We start from the raw sequence: 27,701 nt of genomic DNA, 5'->3' as shown, positions 1-27,701 counted from the left end.
ATAGGAATTCCTATGATCTGTTTAAATAGGGTATTACCAAACCTGACATAAATGTTGTCTAAAAGAAAAGAGAGTGCTCTACAAACTTCGTCACAGGTCCACATAGTATAATGAGGCAAGTGTTGATTGAAATTCCCAAGCCCAGAATTTAGTCAAGGAAACTGTCATAAGAATATGTTCAAGGTAAGATAAGAAAATATTTGTATTGATCATTGAATGTTCAGGAAATAGATTTCGATTAAGAGTGTATGCACGGTTCGATTGCATATGCGCAGTTATAAAATCACGAAAGCCGTTAACAGATCATTATCACAGATAGCCCTGTCCTGTTTTTGTTTGGGGTCCCCCTGGGCTCCTTGCCATTGGTTCTTGTTGCTGGGTCATGTGGGGGTTGCGTTCATTGAACGCCGCCTTTCCTTGTTGATCTTGTTTATCATATTCTAAAAGAGCAGAAAATAAATCTTTTATCTAGTACGAATGCTTTGGTATGAGGAATAAACAATCAGAGACAGTATTATGTTGTGAAAGTGTATGCTTCTTGTCATATTTATATTATTATTTCTAGAAATATTTCTTTTTAACAAGCTAGAAATGTTATTTTTTATAGGATTATATACTAGTAAAATGAATGACAATTTTGAATAATTTGTCTGTGTTACGACATGGTGTTTACACTTCATCTTCTTTCATCTATAAAGATATAGATATGAATTATGTTTCACTACTGGGCCTGCTTGACAGAGTGGTTAAATTCGCTGACTCAAATCACTTCCCCATATCGTTGTCGGTTGGTTTCCTGTTTCCAGCTAGCTTTCGGATTCTACCAATGCATTTGAGGTTTTTCTTAACCAGTAAAGCTTTAGAGTCACAAAAATACCTTTAATGTGATGATGTGACTTAATGATGATCAAACCGAGCCTGCAACATTTTCAATTTTGTCGTGTTGGGCTTTCTTTAGGGATTTTGTATTTATCTATTTTCTTTAGGGATTCTGTATTTCTCTATTTAAATATCCAACAACAAAGCTTTTAACTACTTTTGTTGTTACAAGGAGAAGATACAAATACCTGTTTACATTAAATATACATGGTATATGTACGTGACAAAGTGACCCTTGCAGCTAATAGTAGGGCAATATGTCAACATACACATTTATGGATTAATATTAAGAGAAATAAAGCACTTGCATATATGTGCAAATATGTACAAAATCATATTAATTTTTACAGAGCTGATAAAATTACATTAGTTAAATGAACTGAACTATCACCAGAAATGAGTCCATGTGTCCATGTCGGGCATTTCCTGAGATAAAAGTTCAATTTAAAACAAGCCTGTAAGTCTTGGACAACACATTCATAACAATTTAAGACAATTTACATACACAGTTAATATAAAAAAGTATAATGTGTAACTTACCTACACGTATAAATCCCATCCCCTCTCTCCCACTAAGTGGCTTGGTTATTTAATGAAAAGAGTACATTTTAGAAAATGAGGCAAAATCATGATATGCTATAATAAAGAGAAGCAAAACGTTGATAAGAAAAGGATAAGTGAATATAGTTCAAAATATGAATGTGGCAAAATATTAATTTAACAAATATGCGACTAGACATCGTATGTTTCACACATGACTTTTGACAAATTATCCCCAAAAGACATACTTAATATATTAAAACGCAACAAATCCGACGCGATTATGAGTTTTGCAAATTTTATCCGCTGCCAGAAAGCGTTCAACTCTCGCAGTTGCTAATCTTATTTTCGCATATATGTACAGTTTTAATGTACCTAAATACCATTATGGGGAAATACTATAATTATGATTCTATAATGTATGGTCGTCCAAGAATAAAATATAACAATAACAACATTTACCAAGTCACATTATTCAACAATTGTACACGGCACATGATGAACTTTATGTATTATTCAATCTACTTGTCTCCAAATAATTTGATTGTTTTCTGTTACCTTGTCTGGACACTTGATAGATAAATTGCTACCGAAATGTAGATTGTTTGACCTGTGAAAGGATACATATCAATATTTAATACAATATTCAATGATGAGTCTTCATATATTAAAACATGTACAAGGACCATCATGCAATGTTTTATTATATATTAATTAAAAGTTTGTGATAATAATGCACTTTAACTACAAACTTAACAACAACTTAATAAAGCAATTTTAGGTGTCATATTTCTCAAATACACTTTTGATATAAGTGGAAAATAGGTGAATAAATGTAAACAAAATCAGTGTGTGCAAATATTTATAGTACTAATAGTATATGATAAAGTTGCGTGACTTGAATAATGTCTACATAAACAGGGACAATTTCGGTTATTCAATTGATATAATGTATTCCTATGCTAAATTTTCCTATGCTAAATCACATAATTTTAAACAATACATTTTCTCTTATCAACTGAGTAATATGACGAAAATTAAACACATTTTGTACCAAACAGTTTGCATTTAATAACAAATCTTTCAATTACATTATTATGTGCAATCTTTTGACGTCAGATACAAGGACTATCTTTTGTTTTGACATTATTTAGTTAACAAGATAAAAGAAAAGCAACTTCTTTATTATCTCAGAGGCTATAAATTTAGTTAACATTGATTGATATTATGAGCGGATCTTGGCTGACTGACTTTTTCAATGTACCTTTTTCTCTCAGAATTTACCAATTAAGATTTATGTTTATCTGTCCAAATCGTATATACTGGAGATTATGCTGATTAATTAATCCAACTTACAGTTATTTTACAAGTCAATGGCACTGTAATTAAGTGTAACAATGTGATGAATTTTCTCCTTCATTAACTAATTAAACAAAGCGCCAAATCTTGCTGAAATGTGTTGTTTATTTGCAATCTTATACAATATTTCTTAAAGAAAGATGTTGATATACTTTAAAGTTGTTGAGACTTTTTTTAATGATGACTCATAATATTCTGTTCTTTAACAATATAATGTCTATATCTAGATATGTACATGTAATATAGAATCAGACTGTATCTCACACTTATTATGATTATTCATATATAATTGTTTTATGGTTTGTTATCATGTACACTATTATATACTGCCAACATAATTCTAAATATCGCATTACACACCTGTCATAATTGACCAATTTGCTTAATGTTATAATAACAGTGACACTATAACAAATTAATGTGCTGACAGCTAGTATCTACAATAGATCAACAGAAAGTTATAGATTTTGATATCTCTCAGTCGACATATGGATGATTTCAATAAGACTGAAGTTTGATAGCAATATTGTGTAAGAAATGTTAAATTGGTTTGGTATCTAAAAATGTTGTTAATGTTAACCAAAGAATCTCTTTTACATATTCTTGAGTGGCTTTTAAGCAGAATATACAAATCACATGTTGTTGTTGTTTTTGTTAAATATAGCCATATGTAAGGCGTTCCTTGTACTTTGAGAGTCAATTATCTTACGTGATTGGTGCATGAAAGATTTGCTTTATTTAGAATCTACATTCTAGAGACCTATTCATGATTAACGTCCATTATAAATTATTTATCAGTAGATAACATTTATGTAGAATACTATCTTCTTAAGTTTTGTTAGAATAAAAGCTATAGCCGCCCACTTTTTGCAGGGCGTAATAAGTTTAATTTGTTAAAATAGTTAAGATAATTTAGGTAGTAATTTATTATTTTAACTTTTATTTCCTTATACCTAATTGGATGCAAATCAAATAAGAAAAGACACTATTAGCACATGTTCTGCGAACTACTGTAGGTTCTTTAACTTTCGAATTTCATCATCAAGTCATTTATTAGCACAACATTTACAAGCAAGTTTTTTTCTTGTAAGCAATGTTAAGAAATGTTCTAAAATTGATTCTTGTGCAAAAGAATCTTATATGTTTATATGTCAATAGATATGTGATTTAGTAATATACAAAGAAATGCTTTCGACTTTCTAGGAAAAAACTACAATTTCTATTTCATACATAGCCTTGCACTCAAATGTTTTATGCATTTAGAACAATTAAATATGCAAAATTACTGTCGAGATATCAATCAAGTTTATGATGGCATCATGAAATGAATCACATCGACAGTTCCGATATTACATAATATTACAAATTAATCAGATCGATATACTCCATGTAAAACAAACATATATACTCAAATGAACTAACTAATTATGACTGAACAATATATCTATATGTGAGATTTCAATAACAAACGCTTATGTCATGTTGTAGCACATAAAATGCGTAAAGAAATGTATACTACACTACGTTGTCCCAATTGGTAAAAGTGACTTAATATTTTTTAGTACAAACAATTATAATTTGGCTCTTTCAATAAGATATCTCATTTTATTTTTTTTTTGGTTTAGTACAGCATCATTATACCTCACTAAATCAATTTTATCCTGGATGAGGTAGCGTAGTGAGAATTTGTTGTAAATATTGCAAATGTCATATTTTTGTCACCTCATATAGCGAACTTGATTTTTGTACCATTAAAACAAAATTGTTTAATAATAACTAGATGTACTTTCTCTTGAGATTACTGTTTAACACATGACATCGCTTGTTTTCATATTGAATACTTACTTGGCACATGAAGTGCTGGTTATACTGTTAAAGCACGTATTGGGTGGTTCGTAAAACGATTTGATAAGAAACACTTCTGATAAACTTAAATTAGTCTCCGCCCTCGTCCCCCACACACAAAATGGCTTAAATCTCATCTTCATTTTCACTAAGACTTGTTCAATGAAAATAAAAGTATATATTAATAAGAAAATAAAATGTTAGGTAAACAATAATTTAGGTCTGACTTAACAGAATAACAGAATATTTACTGTTGGGAAAAGGCGTAAAATGAAACAAACAAACAAACAATAAACAGAATATATATATGTTCTCAAAAAAATATATATTTTTTGTTACACAATAAAGCAGTTGTGAAACAAAACCCATCGATAGGATAAAATCTAAAATTTATTTATTTGCAAACGTAAGTATAACGGTTATCTTTATATATCATTTACATTAGATACATTATTGTCCTTGAGAAAAAGCAACACTGAATAAAAGATTAAAGAGATTCTGTAGAGAAACATAAATTTTATTTAACATAAAGTAATCAAGTAATCAGGTATATAATGTTGTAATTAAAAATAGGAAAATTGCTTTTTAAAGTTGAAGATTAAAACTCAAGAACACTTTCCTTCGTTTTATTTGATTGTAAAGTCAATGTGTTTTCATTTGTGTAAATTCCGTGAAAGATTTCACTGTATGGCTTTGTAAATCAAATTACATATTAAGAGTAAAGTTGTTGCTTGTTACGTAATCGCAAAACAAGGGGAACGGTTAAGAACATTGAACTTCTATTTCAAAAATGTACAATAAAAAAACAACATAACACGCTGTTTTCTAAATAGAGTGACATCAGAGCACACCTTTATTTTTAATCTGTAAGTATACATGCATACGCCAAAGTTTACAGGACAGAAAAGTTTCTACGCTATCAACATGTTGTATACCTTGAGACATAATGGTTTATTTACGTCAAGGCAGTGTATCGATATATAAGTTTAATATATTTGTTTGGATAGTGATAATTGAAACCTGCAGCAAGTGCGTGTGATAATAGATTATTTATGTACTGATATGTTTCCAATCCTTTCAAAAATATTCTTTGCAACTGTATTGCTTATATAACTTATCTTGGAAGATGATAAATCTCATTTTATTCGCATGAAAGCAAACTATTTTTCGACAAAATACTGTGAATCTAAAAAGCCCATTGAGACTCCAAAATGCAGCATTTGTATTTCTTAAAAGCTTTTCACTTTTTTGTGTTCTTTTACTGTTACACAAAGTATCTTATAAAATTATTGGTCATACACTTGAGCTATCTTTTACATTGTTAGCGTTTTGACATTTATTTTAATAATAGTGAATCACTTTTTTTGTATGGAAGACAAAATACCACTTAGTTTACTTTTTGCAAGGTAATTTACTTTTACATGTCCTTAAACTCATATTAAAACATTAAAAACTCATATTTTCCCTTTCTACAGAAGATTCATTTCTAAGACATGATATGCCTTTAATATCGATACAATTTAAACACAAACAAGATTTATATGACATAAGTTTAATACATAAATGAAAACGCATAACACATACTTAGATAATTAAAATATATTTTATTGTAATTTAATCAGCCTTTTAAAGTTTATATACACATAATTGTTCAGGCAAAGTTAAGGTAAACAGTTAAAATCAACATTTGAACCGAATAACACAGGGTTTAATTTCCCCTAAAGTTAGGTAGTTTAAGTTTGTTTTTATCTTTTCAGGTAATCATTCAATGTAGTGGAAACAGTGTTAATGCTCCATTAGATAAATAAATGTTACAGTATCGTATGCTATTAAGGAATTTTCGCTGCGACCAAATTTAACAGAATTATGGCCCTTTGTTGATTTTTTGACTATATACTATGTAGAAATTTTGTGAACGCAACTCCTCTTAAACCAGATGGCAGATTTTGCTTAAACTTTCAGGGATGAACAACCTTATTGTGTAGATGGTAGTAAGGGAAGGAATTTTTGCTGCGACCAAATTTAACAGAATTATGGCCCTTTGTTGATTTTTTCACTATATACTATGTAGAAATTTTGTGAATGTAACTCCTCTTAAACCAGATGGCAGATTTTGCTTAAACTTCCAGGGATGAACAACCTTAATGTGTAGATGGCAGTAAAGGAAGGCATTTTTGCTGCAACCAAATTTAACAGAATTATGGCCCTTTGTTGATTTTTTCATTATATACTATGTAGAAATTTTGTGAACGCAACTCCTCTTAAACCGGATGGCAGATTTTACTTAAACTTCCAGGGATTAACAACCTTAATGTGTAGATGGTAGTAAAGGAAGGAATTTTTGCTGCGACCAAATTTAACAGAATTATGGCCCTTTGTTGATTTTTAGTTTTCAATTTGTGGCACATGTAGTCCAAAAAATATTTGACCTAGAGTCATAAGATTGACAGAACAGTGGCGTGTGGGGGCATCAGTGTCCTATGGACACATTTCTAGTTGATGTTATTTCTCTTTTGAATCATATAGGCAAAAATAAAAACACGTTCCTAATAACACAATATGAAACCCCAGAAAAAAGTAACCAATGTAACTATGCACTTCTGGATATGACTTTTCAATTATTCTCCCTTTCCTGTTATCACAATCAATAAACCCCAGAAAAAAATGAGCTAATCAACAAGCATGCTCTATTTTTATCCCCAACAGACAGTGCAGTAACTGGAGTGGAGGTAACTATTACCTGTGCAAACATATATGTATACAATTAAACTCATTTTCATTACAAAGGTCTACAAGCTATGATACAAAAGAACAAGTTTAATGCCGTTATAATGCTGCATCATCTGATATCACTTTTATTTAAGAATTCCAACTATCAGGTGATTTATTTACTTTCACTTTTACCTTGCTGGAACCTTAAGTGATTAGCTTTTGCAATCAGTATTAAGCCAGGCCATCCTGCATGGCAGTGCTGTCTGACAAAGTTATATACTGTCGACTGACAGACTTAAAATTTTCGTATTGGTATTCCCAAAAATTGATAATGAACAGTTCCAAACATGAAGAATTCGATTGCCCATCTGTATGGTTTGTGTTAACATTGGCAGAAAACATGTATGTATATTGTAAATAGTTTGAGGCCAACTGTAACGTGATATGATGCTAAAATTGGTTGCCAAGCTAGAAAGAAACAGTGTGTGTTGTTTGTATTGTTTTACTATAGAATAACATGTTTTCACTTCTTTTTATTTCATATAGGATCATGAGAATAATATAAAGAAATCAGATAAAGAGCAATTGTCTTCTTTTGTGTGGATTTGTACAAGTTCTCACTCACAGAGTAATGCTTCTGTCATAGATGCCAATCATCCTGGTGAAGTACTGGAGACATTTAGAGTTTCTACAACACCTATACTATGTATAGCTAGTGTTCCAGGTATGTATGAGGTGTAAGCCAAGGATAACAGTATTTTTATGAGTGATGATACTTTTACTGTTACTCACAAACCTAGGTTTTGTTTATTTAATTACCTGAACAAATACTTCACTGGGAGACTGTTTCATTTCAAATATTTACTGTGAAAAAGTAGTGTTACCTACACATCAGTGCATAACTTTTAGTCACTTGGTACAATTAAATTAACAGTAAGAATAACTCCCATTGATCGAATGGAAATCAACATTACATATAATAGTGAGGGTTTATAGTGTTAAATTAACTATAACACCATGTTAAAAAATCTCTATAATTTTGTATATGACAACACACATAATATATTCAATATGTTGTACATACTGTAGGAGCTCTGGAGTCAGATTATTCGGTAGATGAGGACATATTGAAGGCCGAGTCATACCCTCAATACCCAGAACCTGTACCCGAGGATACCAGCAAGGAGAATAAGGAAGGTGGCGAGGATGCTGGGGTTGGTGGTATATCGTTTGTACAATGTGCTACAGGAGGTGCTGGTAAAAGCAGTACTGCATCACCTGTTGGTTCTGCACCAGGATCTAGAGGTAATTACACCAAATATAGCTTCGTACATTTCATTTATAACTTTATATTTAGAAATACGCCTAGATGAAAAGGTAATTATGTACAACGTTTTATTTATAACCTCTGTGTGGGAAATGTGTGGTAACATTCTTTTGTTTTTGCTTTTCTTAGTAGAACTACTTTATGGAATTTATTAGATGTCTTGTAACAAGAAATTTCTTTACCTATTAATTAAACAGAAAACATAAGATTATATGTATTTATATAATTTAGATACATGTATATAGTTTTATATAATATTAAGATGACTTATCATGACTCAGACAGAATCGCTATTAAAGAAAGCATTATAATGCTTATATTATAACATAAAATTATTTCTATAAGTATATTATTATAGGTATAGACTAGGGATGGCAACGAATACCAAAATCAATACTCGAGTACTCGCTCATTTTTCCGATCGAGTACTCGGTTACTCGGATGATTTCCAGTGATCTTCAAAGTTTAACACAATATCAACACCGTCTGCATGCTACATTCGTTTTCTATTTAAATTAATAGAATTCTGTAGATAGTAAATATGACTGCACGGGAGACAAATTAATTATAATTAAATCAACAACATAATATTTTACGTTTTGATTAATGCAATATCAAGTTTTAAACAAGTATAACAATTCATATATCTTTTTTCTTCTTGAAATAGTATAGACTGATCGGCGGCAACAAAAGTCTAACCGGGTCTACTCTAAATACTAGCTACCTTTATTCTTACATTCATGATAGCAATCGCCCTTTGTTGTTTTCAAAGCAGTTACTTCGGCTATACAATTAAAGGTAATTAAATATCATAAGAGGCTGGATGATATAAGCGACGCAGGTGCGCGTGCCAAACTGTTGATCGCCTCGTTAAAGTTATGATATCATTTTCGCACCTCTGCAAGGATGTTTTGATTGCATTTAACGGGTATGTATGAAGATACATGCACATCTCCGAATTTCTGAACCAATTGGATACACCAATCTTTCTAAATCGCAAAAAAATAGAAAATATATATATTTTTCCGAGTAATCGGATATCAGTTTTGTTAACCGATATTCGGACGTTCGATCGAGTACTCGGTTAACCGGTTACTCGTTGCCATCCCTAGTATAGACAGAAAACTTGGGAAATTTCCTTATAAACTCTGGTGGGCGATACATCATGGCTTTCTTGCTTTAAAATATCCTTTATAACTTTTTAACTAGTTTGTAGAAAGCTTATATGTTTCTAATTTTTACCTAGATATTCATATTTACACAGATAGCTTTCATCATGCTCACATACATGTTATTTGGGATGATGTTTTTTTAATTTCCTTTTTCATACAGTTAAATGATACAGTTATTGTAATTTCACAAAAGAACTTTGATTTATCATGAAAACATTTGTTTAAACTGGTCTTTCACCATACTAACTTTGCACATGTTTTATCAGATGCTTCACCAAGTCGTTCTAATCTACCTGAGGCGGTCTCTGAAGTACTCTCTAAACATGAAGGTGGGAATTGTTGTTGTTCAATGTTTATTTTTATCCTCCAGTGTATTACCGTATTACCATACATATATATCCTTTAATTGTTGAATATTACATTGTAACTCAGTAAAGTTAATTGATGTAAGTATATGTTACTGACAGATTGCAACTTTAAACATCCCTCTTTGTCTTAATGATATGAAATGAAAAAAAGTCCCGTGTTTTAGTTACTTAGTAACCTCATACAAATACTGTTACACAGTGGCAACATTAAGGAAAAATGTTGTTCTTGATTATTTGTGTTTAATGAAACACACCCATAATGTGAAACAAATCATTGTATACTTGTATTTTGAATAAGCTATACATGTATATATAAAGTTTTAATGTATGGCCAATCAGGAATACATATAAATTCAGGTGGTGGAAAAAGTAGGAGTTCCAGTAGCTTGAATGACAAGAGGGCCTCTGTAGATTCTTACATACCCTCAAACAAGAGGGCCTCCCTCGAGTCTTTGTTTGGTAAAAGGTCATCTAGATGTTCCGATGGTTCGGTAGAGAAAGGTGATAAGCATGGCATTCATGGAATGAGCCTTTCTAATCTAAAATTGTCCTATTTCAGTAACAGTAACTGCTTGATACTGCCAATAGTTAAAATGCTGACCTGCATGTCTTCAATCTAGATCATTAGAGAGATTTATTGTTAAGCCCTCTTGATTGTATTAGAAGATCAGAACAATGTTCTCCTGAAATCAAAAATAACATTCAAGCATGCACTTGATACATAAAATGTTTGCTAATGAAGATATATTATTTAACATACAAATTTGTATGACAGTTAATCTGGAAACTGCATAATTAACATGCATGTATCATGTTCTAATCCTCCATATAGCATTACTTATTCTTGGTTAACATGCATTTCATTTTCTAAACTCTCTAAGCGACTTTGTAATTACATGAAGGCAGGATTTCATAAATAATTGTTTCTTGACTTGCTTGCTATAATAAGATTAATGATGGAATATGAGAGTGTCTGTTATTTAAAATATACCCTCCAGGGCGGGAAAGTTAGCATGTAATCTCTTCTATTTTGGAACTCAAAATGTTTTCTATCAAACTTTGTAAGCCCTGGAGTATTCCTACTTTGTAAAAATAGCTCAAGGTTTATTGGATGTTGTATTTGTATGATTACGATTTATAGAAAACATTTTCATCACAAACAACAAACATGCGGTAGAAAATTCATATTAGTCAGTATGCTATGACAAGTGCAAAGAAGTGAGTTCTGTAATTAATAACTAGTTATGAAAGTTTTTTTTTAATATATTCCAATAATCACAAGGAAATTGTCTGACAATTAAAATTTTTTTGCATAGACTAATTCAACTGATTCCATTGCTATTTGCCCCTTGATGTAACTTGTTTGACTAGAATGCGCACTACATTTAGGATGAACTTTGACCTGAATTTTAAAAAACAATGCTCACAATATTCTACTAAATAATGTTAAACATTTACTTTGATCATAATGTACCCTTTTCCACATGTAGAAATAGTGAACTATTGTCAACACTTATATTAAGGAACACTATATTTAGCATGGTGTATTAGCTTCTATCATAGACAATTAACTGTCTTTTCTTCTGTCTCACCTCTTTATTCCATTTCTAAGATGATTACTTGAATATCAACCTACTGTTTTCTCAGTCTTACCACCCTTGTTCCTTCAATGATATTACACTGTTCAAATAACAATTGCATAGAGTGCATTTTCCACAACAGGGAGGGATATATATATATATCTTAATATTTTAGTGTTAATTATCATATTCATTTACAACTAAAGAATAAGGAAACGAATTAATGCTGGGTTAATTATTTGTTAGATATAATAAGATTTTGCTTAAGCTTTTGTTTGCTATTATTTTTCTAGAGAAAAATGTAATTGAAGAAGAGCTTTTAATTGGTAAAGGAATTGATTTATAATAAGTATATGCTTAACTAATTAAGCTGTTATGTTTATGTTATTATAACATGAATGTTATGTCACTATGCACTTGTTGACCTGATTCATCAACATTAAAAGTCTGAAACATAGACGTGAAATACCTGTTCTAACAAATGACTTTTTGTTTCCTTCAGTAACAAAGAATGATAAAAACATATTATATAGTCATGTACTATGATTAAAACATTACAAGGTTTTGACATTTTCATCTACATGACAAAGTTCTTTCCTAATTTGTGAAAATTAATGTATTGTTATTTTTGCAATTAAACATTTTCATACTCATTAAAATTATCAATCCCTTTTTTGTTCATCAAAGTTAATAAATTATGACATTGGGTTATTACATTAATTTAAGGTTATACATCACATGATCTGATTCTGATACAATGTGATAAACTCTGAATATATTTTTACTCAAGATGCAGACAAAAAATGGGAACGGAACTTTTACAATTGGTAAAGTCTTATTTGTTGAGACTTATAATGTTGATGAATATAGGCCGCTGATATTTATGTTTGTTTTGTGTGATTTATATTCTGGTGTTGTGTGATTACCCATGTGTATTACAGAAGGCGGGTCATTGCCGCACAGTGGTGAGGCTAGTCATTTCCATACTGGAACTCTTGATAGAATAGCCTTTGGTAAATAATTAGTTAATATGTATATTTAGTATGTAGTCATTAAGAGATTCATTGAAATTGCTGGGAGGAATTTATTCTTTTTCTGCTTAAAACAGTTTACTCTTTAATTTTGTTTATTTTCTCGCTTAGCTCCAAGCTTTCCCATCAACCCCTGCCATAAATTAACAAGAAGTTCACAATTTTATCTTCTTTTATATTAGTATATAGTTTATTACATGTAATATGAAAAATTCTTTTTTTTTCATATATTTTTTTACCCACAAATGACATGTATTTTCATGTGTAAGGGTTATAATGGATATGATGTGCAATTTTCATAGATTAGATGATGATATAAAGTTGGTTAAGCACATGACCAAGGTTATACTTTTTGTACTTGAAGATTATCTCTAAAATGACCATGAATTTGTATAAGTATTTGATTTATATGTAAGTAAAGCTGACTAAAGTCCTTAGATCTGAGATGCCTAACGGGTTAGGAAAATACACATTGTCTATGAAAAATGCCATGTTAAATACATTTGCGATTAACAAAGGAATCTTTGAAACAAATATTGAAAATTTATTACTAGACTATAATTTTGACTTTATTTGTACATGTAGTTCTCTTGAGTCTACAAGTTAACAAAATAAGATTGTCATGGGCCTGTATAATATTGTGTCTTATTTACTATAAAAACTGATCAATTGTATCACCATGATTATTATATGCAGTAAGCACTGTCTTGTACCTAATCCTCCAAGTGAAAATATTCACATTTTTAATTATAAAGGTGATCCATCACTGCATGTTGAACACTTACTTTTGAACATTTTGAATTAGTTTGTGTTTTAATATTGTCCAGCATTCCTGATCCTCACTTCTTATGATATGATTTCACATTAATTAATACTGTTTTTTGTTTAACTTCAAATCATTGTACCTTCATATTGGACATCTTACTGGAACAAGATCAATTCATTTAAATTATTTCATTATTTTACTTCTCAATTTTATAGGAGAAACACTACAGCCTACAGTGTTTAAGGCCAAGGGATCTCCGGTCTCTTCTGGTACAGCCACCCCTGACACGAGCAGTGGTATCATGAGCCGGCGAGTTTTGCGCGAGCCTTCAGAGATGGTTAAGGATGGAATCAATGCTCTGGCGTCTGGAAGTAACATCCAGGCAGAGGAGGTTGAAAAGACAAGTAGTGTGTTACCAACAATGTGGCTAGGAGCACAGAGTGGCAGGTTTGTTCCTCCACATTATCTCATATATTAACTGTGACAGCGCTAGACACAAGATAGACTAGTCTTACCACCAGGACGGGCCAGTTTGCACAATTTTTGTCTAAATATAGGCATGATATTGTAAGCTGCATTTTTGTTGTAATTGATAATAAAACCCTTTGAATTAGCAGTAAACTGTTCCAGTTTAAAACAGGGCATGTTCATTTCACAAATTTAGAACCTTTGGTCATACTTTAGTATGATACTTGTCCCTCTGTCTGTCTGTCTGTCTGTCCATTAGTCACATCATTCTATCCATTAGTCAAATCAATATCCATTTGATTATTTGATAACTCTATGGTTTGTTTTCTTCATACTTATTTTTAAGGTCAAAGGTCAGGGTCACAGTGTAAATTCCTTATTTTCAAAAACTTTAGAAGAAATAAGTCTAGGTTTGTAAAAATTGGTACAGACAATTCCCTTGATCATTTTATGATCCCTATTGTTTTTGAGGAATGTAGGTCAAAGGTCATGGTCACAATGGCACTTAATGCAATATCTTTGCCCACTCAATAACTTGAGACAAGTGTAACTCCTTGTCCACTCAAGTTCCTGAGTAAGAATAAGCCTTGTTTATGAAACTTGGTGGCAATATTGATCATGGCTAGTAGATGACCCCAATTGAGGTCGTAAGATTGAAGGGTAAGGTCACAGTGACACTTGGTGTAAAATCATTATCCAATCAATAACTTGAGAAGAAATAAGCCTGGACTTGTGAAATTTGTACTGATATTGCCCATGGTGAGTTGATGATTTTCTTATACAAGTTTTAAAAGGTCAAGGTGACAGTGACACTTATATGTAAAATCCTTGTCTGATCAATAAGTTGTTCTGTTTGTTTTATTTATTTTTTTTCAATTGAGTCCTATCACAATTTAACATTGTACATCACATATGACATCACAGACTTTGGGCATGCAATGCTTTGACACACAAAGCTCTTGCTTATGATTGTTTGACTGTGAATAGAATTAGAAAAGCTTTACAGGTACTTAAATCAGTTAAAACTATGCTGTTGTCATTTTCAGTTTGTATGTGCATTCCTCGGTGTCCCAGTGGAGGAGATGTTTACATTCTGTAAAACTTAGAGATTCTATTCTTAATATTGTGTAAGTATTTTAGTAGAGATATATATCCAACACAGATAATTGGACTAAATCTGAACTGAGTGGGATGTAGTATTATATAGATAGATAAAAGAGTTTTCTCCCTTATATCAATGTAAGACAATTTTGGTTTATTGATTTGTTAAAATTTAAGGTAAAATCCATGTTTTGTCCAAGAAGTTATGAAGATGTTTGTTTTACCCATTATTCATTTAAGTTTAAGTAGACAATGAATTACAGGTGTATAATATCTTAATATATTTATTATGCCCCCGCCATGTAATGGCCGGGGCATATAGTGTTACCCTGTTCCGTCATTCCGTCCTTCCGTCCTTCCGTCATTCTGTCATTCCGTCATCATCAGTTTCCGTTCATTATCTTAAGAACGGTTGCACACATTCAACTCAAATTTAGCATATTGATATGTCATGAGAAAATACAGGTCAAGTTCGAATTTGGTCATGGTTCGATGATTTTTGGCAGAGTTATGCCCCTTTTACTTTGAAAATAATATGAAATTTCAGTTTCCGTTCATTATCTCCCCAACGGTACAACACATTCAACTCAAACTTGACATATGGATATGTCATGAGAAAATACAGGTCAAGTTCGAATTTGGTCATGGTTCGATGATTTTTGGCAGAGTTATGCCCCTTTTACTTTGAAAATAATATAAAATTTTCAGTTTCCGTTCATTATCTCCTCAACCGTACAACACATTCAACTCAAACTTGACATATGGATATGTCATAAGAAAATACAGGTCAAGTTCGAATTTGGTCATGGTTCGATGATTTTTGGCAGAGTTATGCCCCTTTTACTTTGAAAATAATATGAAATTTTCAGTTTCCGTTCATTATCTCCCCAAAGGTACAACACATTCAACTCAAACTTGACATATGGATACGTCAAAGGAATGCGCAGGTTAAGTTCGAATTTAGTCATGGTTCAATGATTTTTGGCAGAGTTATGCCCCTTTCACTTTGAAAATAATATGAAATTTTCAGTTTCCGTTCATTATCTCCCCAATGGTACAACACATTCAACTCAAATTTGACATATGGATATGTTTTTGGAATGCCCAGGCCAAGATTGAGTTTGGTCATGGTTCAATGATTTTTGGCCGAGTAATGCCCCTTTCACTTTGAAAATAATATGAAATTTACAGTTTCTGTTCATTATCTACCCAACAGTGTTACATATTCAACTTAAATTTGACATATGGATATGTCAAAGGAATGGGCAGGTCAAGTTGGAATATGGTCATGGTTTGATGATTTTTTGGCAGAGTTATGTCCCTTTCACTTTGAAAATAATATAGATACATCTTAGGAATAAGCAGTTTAAGTTTGAATTTGGTTGTAGTTCAATGATTTAAGACAAACTTATCTTTCCTGAATGTTGGAAAAATTTTGAACTTTCAGTTTCAGCACTCTTACTTTTAGCCATTATTTTGGCTACAAATATGCAATATGCTATTTTTAAAAGGTTTAGACTGAATAGTTTCAATGCCTTGAACATTTTATGAAAATGGTTTGTGTTAACATTGAAAAGTTTTAAGGGCTTTAAACTTAAAATGAAAAAAATAATTAATGCACCATCTGAAATTTTGGCTGCCTGCGGGGGCATCCGTGGCATGATGACACATTTCTAGTTATTTTATATGTATGTTCTTGAAATATGTATACAAGTTTCAATGTAAACTATAGAGGGGTCTGACAGTCATCTAGCAGTAATGTAAGGAATGGTTAGAGATGTTAAACTTAAAAGACTGTTATAAATCTTATATTAAATCAAATTGTTAAATATGTATTAATTTGTAAATAATTTTCAGACATGTGAAAGGTCGTGTTCTGGTTGCCTTGGCCGATGGGACAGTTGCAATATTCCATAGAGATACAGGTATCATTTTATATAACTGTTTATATGAATTTGATTGAAATAAAACTGTTATATGGTATTTGATACCCTCTATATATGTTTAGGTACAATAAAGTGATCAATCCTTCCTGTCAATGCCTTAAATGTAGCTATAAATAGCTCATGTTTTCTATAAATAGACATATATATGTTATATGACAAAATAGAGTTAACATTTTATATAACTGTTTACACTTCTGAATTCAAGTTTCAACTTTAACTCTGAAATGTAGGAAGCTTACGTCTTACAAGGAATATAACAGGTCTATGTCACCAGTGTACAGCAAAGGTCAGTCTATACTGACTAAACATGTAAAATGTAGACTGTTAAATTTTATTGTTTTCATTTAGAAACCAGACAGATTAAGAATAACATTCTATGCCACAATATATTTATAGTATTTGAACACATGTTATGCTCCATCCCCCATTGTATGTTCCTGATTGTTTTTGTTTACAAAACATGTCTTTCACATAACTGGTTAATAACTGCAATATTGAGAGAATGACATAAGCTAGTCAGAACCTTTCCTTTATAATGACCACGAAACAAGAAAACGTAACAATAATGCTTCCTTGAAATATAGAAGGAAATGAATAATGTCACTAACCACATAAAACTTTCGAAGCTGATTTTAGTGAGCATATATCAAAGTCGCTAGGAGTACATGGCCAGACAAATGTCCTGTCATAATGTAGGTGTTATATTCCACGAGGAGTTCAATATCCCAATGATTTATATATCTGATGGTGTGGACAAATTTTCTATTATAAACCTTGTCTTATTTGCATAGCTGACTCTTTGCTTATTGATTGTTTTGTCTGCCCTAGACAAACTTAACTGGACAATATTCAGAGACATTTATCTAAAGTGACAAGAATTATTCACAAATGAGGTTTGACGATCGTGTTTTCCTTACCAGATGTCCACTACAATTTACCTTCAAACTTTGTATCACTGTAGAATGTCAGAATAGAAATGAATGATGTGATTTAAATAAAACTGTTACATGATATTCGATACCCTCTATATATGTAAAGGTACACTATATTTAGTGATAAGTTCTCCCTGTCAATGCCTGATATGTAGCTATAAATAGCTAATGTTTTCTATAAATAGACATATATGTCATATGATAGACAAAATACAGTTTACTAAGAATGTATAAGTCTATACATAGAAATAATGTATAATGATGTAAGGTATTTGTTGAATTGATAACTTATTTACTGTAGAAATGTTGAAATTGATGATTAATTTGCTCTAGGAATGTTGAAATTGATAACTTATTAACTGTAGGAATGTTGAAATTGATAGAAATTAATAACTTGTCAACTGTAGGAATGTTGAAATTGATAGAAATTAATAACTTATTAACTGTAGGAATGTTGAAATTGATAGAAATTAATAACTTATTAACTGTAGGAATGTTGAAATTGATAGAAATTAATAACTTATTAACTGTAGGAATGTTGAAATTGATAGAAATTAATAACTTATTAACTGTAGGAAAGTTGAAATTGATAGAAATTAATAACTTATTAACTGTAGGAATGTTGAAATTGATAGAAATTAATAACTTGTCAACTGTAGGAATGTTGAAATTGATATTTGATTTACAAAATGTACTTAGGAATGCTGAAAGTGATTATGTAGAGAAAATCTTATATTTAACAAAAGAAATAAATATTAAAAGACTAACACTGGCTGCCAGTATAGACATAAATATCAGTCCCTTCAAATCATATCAGAATAAGATATAATATATTTGTATAATATTACAGATGGACAATGGGACCTACAGAATTACCATCTACTAGATCTAGGAAAACCGCACCATTCCATACGCTGTATGTCTGTGATTGCTAACAAACATGTCTGGTGTGGATATAGGAACAAAGTTCATGTTGTTGACCCTCAGTCCATGACAATTACAGTGAGTCATCATTTGTAGTTCTTATTTTTAACAAAATATAAGCTGAGCTATCATTTTAATTCTCATTATATCAAAAATTAAAGTTAAATCTCATTATATCGTAAAATTAAAGTTATAGTGGTGGCGTGGGGGAAACTGTTATATCTTTTAGACTGTACCTCAGTTTTTGTGTGTACAAGTTAAAAATTTGATTTATTTCTATATTGAAATGCTATATTTTCAAATGCTGCAATATGTAAACAAACACTTTGTTAGTTGACTCTGTTGCTATTGATTTTCTGTGATGGCTGTGTCTAACTTGAAATCTTAAACTGTGTGTCATTGTCAGATTTCAGTAATGTCAAATGTAACTCTTATTTCCTTAAATATGTTAAATGGACTTGTTCATCTTTCAATCTTGACAAAAGTACATCTTTTTCGATCTGAACAAAACAATTCATCATTTCTATGGCATATTTCAAAATAAGTACTGAATGAATAGCAAACAGTGCAGACCATAATCAGAAGCACAGAGGGTCTTGGTTTGCACTGGTTGCATGGGTAGAATCAGTTACTGACAGCAGGGTTAGCGCTAAAATATTCAAATTAGATACAGCTTGTTTATAGTTCTGTTAACTTTCTAATCCAATATACTGACTGTCCAGGGTCTTAAATGTTGACTTTATTCTTAACATTCTGAGTTGCGTATATATTTTATTAATTTGTCATTATTTTGATTTATACATGTGACTTATCATAATAAGTTGATATGATACACTGACACATTTAATTTAGGATTAAAATAAAATCTAACATATATTACAGAAAAGTTTTGATGCACATCCTCGTAAAGAGAGTCAAGTACGACAGCTAGCGTGGGTCGGTGATGGTGTGTGGGTATCAATACGTCTTGACAGTACTTTACGTCTTTACCACGCCTACACGCACCAACATTTACAAGATGTTGATATAGAACCATATGTTAGTAAAATGCTAGGTATGTCATCTTTAACACACACAAAAAAAATAAATTGAAACTTTTGTAAAGTGTTTATTTTAACGAATAGAAACTGTTAATATAGATAATATGATATAGAACCATATGTTAGTAAAATGCTAGGTATGTCATCTTTAACACACACAAAAAAAATAAATTGAAACTTTTGTAAAGTGTTTATTTTAACGAATAGAAACTGTTAATTTTAACAATTAAAAACAAACTGTTTGTAAAATTGGAGTTTAAAGAAATGATGTATATCATCAGTTAAGATACTGAAGTACACTTTAAATATGTAATGGAATAGCTATCTAATTCATTATGTTATTATCATGTTTATAATTATTTGACTGCATAATCATGAAATTACATTAAGGCTTATATTAAACAGTAGAATATTGTTGAAGTTGTCACGCAGGCATTATGCTTTTGTTTGAACATAATGTTTACTTGTTATGTTTACTTGTTTCAGGAACTGGTAAATTAGGATTTTCATTTGTTAGAATCACCTCCATGTTGATCTCGTGTAATAGATTATGGATTGGTACAGGAAATGGTGTCATAATCTCCGTACCTTTGTCAGAAAGTGAGTACCTGTTGTCAGATCTCTACTACGATTATATCTGTTGTCATTTGGTCCAAGTCTCTACACTTTTTTTTAGTTAATATTTTAAGAAAGCATGTACTACAACAGGAATCCTACCATACCCCATAATATTATACAGATCTTTGTCATAATTTTATGTAAATACTTTACAAAGAACAGAGACTTAACTATGCTTTATAGCAAAAGAAAAAATAAATCTGTAAACCGTAAACTAATTTTAAAGAAAAGAAAAATGCTTTCATCAGAACATGTTGTATGAAATATAGGAGAAAAATCATTGCAAAATTTCTCTTACATGATATAATTGGTATTTATTGTCTACAGCTATCAAAAGCTTTTATTGACTCTAAAACTCTTGATGTAAAAAAAATCAGCGTAGGTGGAAATCTATTTATGAAACTTTTCAAACAAAGACTGTTAACATGATTAGCCGATATTTTTTTCCTGGAATATTTGATCTGCTTACAGACATTTAATGACAATATAGGAATGGTTTAGATGATGTCTCTATAGCCTGGGAAGTACTGAGATTTATTATCAATTCTATTACTTCTAGTCTTAAATTTCAATTTTAATTTCTGTTTTGGTAGATTTAAACCAGGAGGAAATTTCAGAATTCCATTAAACTCTGGAAAAACAACACAATACATAGCACACTCCTGAAATACAGAACAGTGTGATTACAGTGTGATTTAAATAAATGATACATCTCTGTATAATAGCTTCACCACATGTTACATTAATGGCCTTCAACTACCGTATGTGGCATTGATTATATCGGTATTTGTCTCAGACCTTGTTTTTTGTGATGTTATTTGTATCTCAAAATAATCATGAATTTTTTTATCTGCACAGTTGGTGTTGTATTTAGTGAAACCACACATGTTAAAGTACAAGAAAACAAACCTCAGACATTACAATCATTTATAATAGTTTAAAGGATTGTATTCAATATACAGACAGAAAAATATTTAAAATTACTTTTTAAGCAGTGCATGGTCAGTTATGTTATACATTTCACTACATGTACATGTGTGGCGGGACTTGTCTGGGCAGATAGAAAAAAAAATTGTAATGTACTAAAATTATTCAAGTTTTAAATATGCAAGTATTACCTGATCATGAAAGCAGTACTTTATTAGTTATTAGTCACACTTTATTTTGCAAGCAGCATTTGATCAAGACAACATCAGTGAATGTTGAGTAAAAGAAAAAAATAGTCCAGCATTATATATAATATTACAGGAAAATTATTATAAGGTATAATGTTATTACAGACAACAAACAGACGGTATCTATGGGGTCATCAGGAGGTCGTCCTGGCGGTCTAGTGAGGGTGTATACAGACACTAAGACAGATGATGTGATGCCTGCAAGTTTTATACCTTACTGTAAGCAATGGCCCAGGAAGTTATTTTATGGTCAGAAAACAGGGATGGCTTTGTCGAAGTTCTTTGTTGCTCGTGCACGTTAGTACATACACTGATTTACGTTATAATACGTTGTTTTATGCCTGTTTTATTTTTTTCGCTTAGCAGTCTGGTTTAGCTCTTTGAGTACTTAGGTTAGGTAGTTAAATTTAAATTTGTTATATTGTTGACCAGAGTGGATGGATATGGTGATATAATGATGAATGGTGTAAGCAAGGCATGATCGTACTGTTAACACTCCTAGCATTTTGCTTGACTGCACATTGTTATGTAGCTTGTAAAATGATTTTAACCAAGTTTTCAATTTTGAACATCCTGTTTATTAGATTGGGGAAAGATGGGCAGACTTGAGGTCCAGCATTTGGGTGGGTGTCAAATAGATGTTTTTTTGAATGATAATTGCAATTCAGATTGAGTTATTGTAATCAAATTTGTTACATAGGAAGCTTATATGCTTTTATCTGTTATATAACACAAGATTACATTGAATACTGCTTCAATTTGCAGTCATACTAGAACACAACTTTATAGAATGGTAGTTATCATAAACCTGGTTTTAAGGTACTTTCATGTTTCTTGTTTATTTTTAATTATAAAGTTTTAACTAAGTATCAATCTACTTTGATGATATTTTTTAATTTTTATTTTTTTATTTTTAAATTCATAATGAAGAAAATAAATATTGTAAGAATTCTGGTTTTATGTTTAATACTAGTTGAGGATGTTTTGGATTCAGTTCTTTCTAAAGATATACATGTCATCAGTAAACAGATGAAATAGCTACTTTCTATGGCTACAATGTTTGATTGGTAAAAATACATGTTTATCTTACAGTTATTAGATAAAGTTATGATTGAAATATAACACTGTAAACTATTACTTCTTTTCTTTAATTACTTAATTAGATAGGATACATATAAGTACATCAATTAATTCCTCAAGGATCATTTTCAATTAAACATCAAACAAATTTGAAATGTAAATCCTTTTAATTTTTCACTGTTACTTTAATGTGGAAATAATTCATTCTTTTATAATTAAATAGTAAGTAATTTATTAGATATGGTATAAGTGTTGATATATTACTGAACAGAACAGTTTGTTCTGTTCTGTTCTGTTCTGATATATTACTGGTATATTAAGTTGAAAAGAATAAGTGATGCACATTTTCTTCAAACAATGCTACATGTGTGATGTTTTATTGTGAACACAGTTTCCTAAAATAACCTGATAGATTTCAAGACCTATACTCTCAGGAAATTTTGCCACTGTAACACCATGCATATTGACCCAGAACACCAAATAGAATTTATTACCTGTTGTGTTAAATACAGGTATGTTAGATTTAATAATCTAAGACTTCTTTGCTTTACAACCCATGAATTTATCAGGATAACACATTGATTAATTTGACGATTAAAGAAATTTTATGTTTTCAAAATATAGAATTAATTTTATATAAACACTAAAGAAATGTTGTTGTGGCTTGTTTTTTTTAAAAATAATTACTTACTTTGAAGCATGCCTAAACATTCACATCAAAATATAATTGAAGGAAGAAATCATTGTAATGTAAAATCAATATGTTCACTGACATTAAGCGTTAGGTAGATAATGACAATTTTGATATGACATGTATCACAACTATTTTGTGTTCTTGGATAATAAAATAGGGAATTAATGTAGGTGCAATTCCAGCAATAATTTGTTCTCTATGCATTGTATAGTCTAGATGAAACAAAATTCTTTAAGCTACAATAATTCCTTATGTCATTATAACATTATTGTTTTTACTATTAAAACCTTAAATTGAAAACTGTTTCCAGCAGTGGACCAAAGTGACATATTTATGTATTGTTACAAAGAAAATGACTGGAAATTCCCACACATATATATGTAAATTATTGTGATTGGTTCTTTAATTTCCCTCTGATGTGAGGTAAAGACATTCTGCATGGCGGGAAATTTCCAGTAAGGATATATATTGATGGTAACAAGATTATTTATTCATGAGTTACTCGAGCAATTACAGCTTTAGGTTGTTAGATTAATTTAGCCACTCTTTCCGCTAGGACTGTGCCAGTATTATATACATTATTGAAGCAATTATTTTGATTAGGTCTGAGGTTCAGTTTGGCTGATTGAAATTGATTATATTTTGTTGTGGTCTGATTGATTTCGTGTCATATTGTACTGTCACCTATCATAATGAGTTTGTTAATGTAAGCAGGACGGAAAAAAGTTTATATTTATCATTTTTATTGAATTATTTCCCTGGTTGCTGTGGTTAAGAATTTTTTGAGTTTTCAGTTTTTGTGCTAAGGTTTTGAAGTGATTTCTTTTATTTTGTGTATATACACTAGCTTTTTAATTTGCTGGTTTTATTTTTTAGTTACTTCTTTCTCTGTGAAAATATTTATTGATGGCTTGGGTTATGTAGATAGTTTATAATATCTCAGGTATATCAGATATAGGACAACCAGGAATCTTTTAATATTTTTAACTTTGTTAAGAAAATTGCACTTTTTGTATTTTAAAAATTCTGCTATATAAGAAATTGCATATTAGCACTTTTGACTGTTTTCATTTTGGTTTTAAAATGTTTTTGATGTTTTTTTTTATTGTTAGACAAATGACTAAAAACTGAAGGGATTGTTTTTTCAAAGTTTGATAAAATGTGACGAACGTCCTCGAGAATAAACAGAAAAAATTAATTTTACCAGTTTGAAAGCAATATTTCCTTAATCAATTTGTCATTTTCTCTTTAGATTCATGAGAAACTAATCAGCATGATTTTGACGTGATTGGTTGTGCTAATATTACCTTTATTGAGATAGATAATATTAAATGGTTCAGTAGACTTTGTGAAGAAATTAATTCTCAGTTGATAAACTGACACATTACAGTTTCTATTGATACTTGTATAAAAAATATTGAACAGTAGAGCTTTTTTATAAAACATTGAGCTATATTTAAAATAATGCTTAACCTGGAATGAATTTTAAAAAATCTCAGTTGACAACATTACAGTTCCTATGATACTTGTATAAACAATATGAAAAGTAAGCTTTTATAAAATGTTCAGCTACCGGTATATTAAATAATGCTTAACCTGGAATGAATTTTAAAAATCTTAAATCTCAAAATTATTAAACTGATACTTGGCATGAAAAATAATGTAACAATAGCATGATTGGCTTGCATGGAGAGAACCCTGCACTTTCAAAGCAATTTGCATTGTTTATAGCAATATTTTGTTTCACTTTATTTAGTGAAGCATGTGAAAGACAGGCATCAATTCTCACAGGTATTGTACAGACCTAAAGTGCTTACTGCTTGCAGATGCTGCTCACACTGCATTCTTCCTATATGAGAGAGAGAGAGAGAGCGAGGGGGGGGGAATATAAAAAATATAGTGATTGAGTTATCGGGTGGATTGGGAGAGGAAATGAAAAGAAGAGAGGAAGGAGGAAATGGGAGAAAATTCCTTTATTCTTATAGTTTGATGAAAGCATCATAACTGATTCCCTGGAGTGAATGATATAATATACCTGATAGTAAATATGATATAAAAAAAAACTCTCTGGAAGAAAAATAGAATGTCAACAGGTGAAATTGTAGACTTGGTTTTTAATTATACGTCTTATTGAGATGTAATGAGTCGTGAAACACCATTTACTCCCCTAGGCATTTACATTAAGCTTTGACCTTTCTACACATGCATGCTTCACCAAAACTTTCTCATTATTAATTTACTTGCCATAATGTCATGTATAAACAATCTGAGAAGTTTTGTTAAAGACGGCGGCACTACAAACAACATTTCTTATAATACTAAAAAAGTTTTGGCCGTGTACAATGTAGAAATACTTATTGGGTTGAAATTTCAATTGACAAGATTCCTTTTTTGTCTATGAACAAATTAAAGCAAATGAAATGGTTTAAATACTGCTAAAAATTTGCCAGATATGGGTTTTTATAGTTTTGTTATTTAGTTTATACAAGTGAATTGAATGTAGACAGCCCAATATGGATTTTCTTGAAAATATACTATGGTTTGAAGCAAAAATAAAGAAAGTAGAACAAAAAAAGAACACTATTTATTTTTTTTACTTGCACACAAAGTCCTTTTTAAAATGGCAAATATTTCCCCCCAAAATTCATTTTGGCAGATTTATGCCTATTTTTATGACAACATTGCAGCACTGCACCTGTGATGTGACGCATCTAATGTCTGTTTGAGTCCGTATATAGATTATTATATAATGGCACTTCTGTAAAAACTGTTTTTTTAAACTTACTTCCCAGATGATTGAACTAAAATTTAAATGCTGTAAAATTTCATATCGGGTGTCTTTATGATTTTTTTTTGTAATATTGTAATGGCAAAATTAACATTGATTCATTTAATTTATTCCTTCTTTTTGTCATGCTTGTTTAGCCAGTGAAGTTTTAGATTAGTCCTTATTATGTTTATTTGCTTTCAATTCTTTAATAATTATGAAGTTTGCTTTTTTTAATTTTCTTTTATTATGTCTACCCCCATTCTGATCCCTCCTTACAGCACTAAGTACTCCTGTACTAACATTTTCCTTCCCATACTTTTTATCCTGCATTAGTTTGTTCTGTTTTCCTGCGGGAATGTAGCACCGTTTTATCATGGTCTCACAATTGACTAGAATAACTTTACCCTCATTTTCTATGTGTGGGTAAAACTTTACACTTAATTTAGACATTTAGGCAAAATGAAAACTGTATACAAGAATTAATTAAACTTAGAATTTAGGAAACTTAGAATATGAGAAATTTTAAGCCTATGATAATTTTGTGGGTCATCAATCTCGTTTTTGAGTTATCTGCCCAATGAATGTGAAATTTACTGATATCAAGAGCAGATAATTCAAAATTATGGTTTAAGCACATGTTTATTTTTTCCTGCTTTCATATTGCTGACTCTGTCAAATCATTGGCGCTAAATTTCAAGCAATTGGTTAAATGTTGTTTGGACTCATTTAAAAACCTATGCCAAATTTCCATATAGATTGAAACTCTATAGAAATAATGTTTACTGAAAGAAGAGTAGAAGAGTTTTTCATGTCCCTTAAAAAGGAGTAATACATTGAAGGAAAGCCATACATTATCATGATGTGATAAATATTATTTGTATAGAGTAGATTTGATATGAAGACAGATAGTGATTTTCATGATGGTAATTTTTAAGGAAAAAAGAGGAGAGGAATGACCAATGCTGACAACAGATGTTTGAAAACCCGAGACAGAGGAACCAGGGGAACCAAGTGTAAACCAGGATCTGATGATGGTTTTTCCCGGCTTGGTCATTTCTGGCGGAGAGGGTTAACTGTATGCACTTTAGAATAGGTTACATTTGTTATTACATTGAAAACATAAAATAAAATTGTCAATAATGTACATGCTTATTAGCTAAAATTTGTTCATTAATTTGAGAAAATAAGTGGACACAAAATGCGTTAAAAACATAATGAAATAGTTAAACTCCTTCAATCTGCAGAAGTTTATTAAAAAAATAGTTTTCCCCTTGGGGGAAATATTTTCCCCACCCTAAGTTTTTTTTTTTTTATGAAAGGCTAGCAAGTGTGTGGCTTATGTTCTTTATAAGTTTGTCCACACTATTAATTTAA

The 27,701-nt window shown here is 30.7% G+C and overlaps 1 protein-coding gene across 1 annotated transcript; it reads left to right on the top strand.

The window, feature by feature from the left end:
* Positions 1-7,881: 7,881 nt before the first annotated feature.
* Positions 7,882-27,402, top strand: LOC132726583 (C-Jun-amino-terminal kinase-interacting protein 4-like; the record flags this gene model as incomplete). The annotated part of the gene is made up of 13 exons (XM_060711918.1): positions 7,882-8,059; positions 8,425-8,640; positions 10,101-10,163; positions 10,560-10,703; positions 12,724-12,795; positions 13,795-14,026; positions 15,094-15,174; positions 17,006-17,073; positions 18,877-19,028; positions 19,833-20,004; positions 20,477-20,590; positions 21,889-22,080; positions 27,263-27,402. Coding segments are annotated over 13 exons (1,824 nt in total), but the record flags the coding sequence as incomplete, so codon positions are not given.
* Positions 27,403-27,701: the final 299 nt, after the last annotated feature.

Source organism: Ruditapes philippinarum, unplaced genomic scaffold, assembly GCF_026571515.1.
Source record: "Ruditapes philippinarum isolate M1 unplaced genomic scaffold, ASM2657151v2 ctg3102_1_1_1_1, whole genome shotgun sequence".
Classification (NCBI taxonomy): domain Eukaryota; kingdom Metazoa; phylum Mollusca; class Bivalvia; order Venerida; family Veneridae; genus Ruditapes; species Ruditapes philippinarum.
The sequence above is the reverse complement of the archived record's forward strand: the minus strand, read 5'-3'. Positions and strand labels throughout refer to the sequence as shown.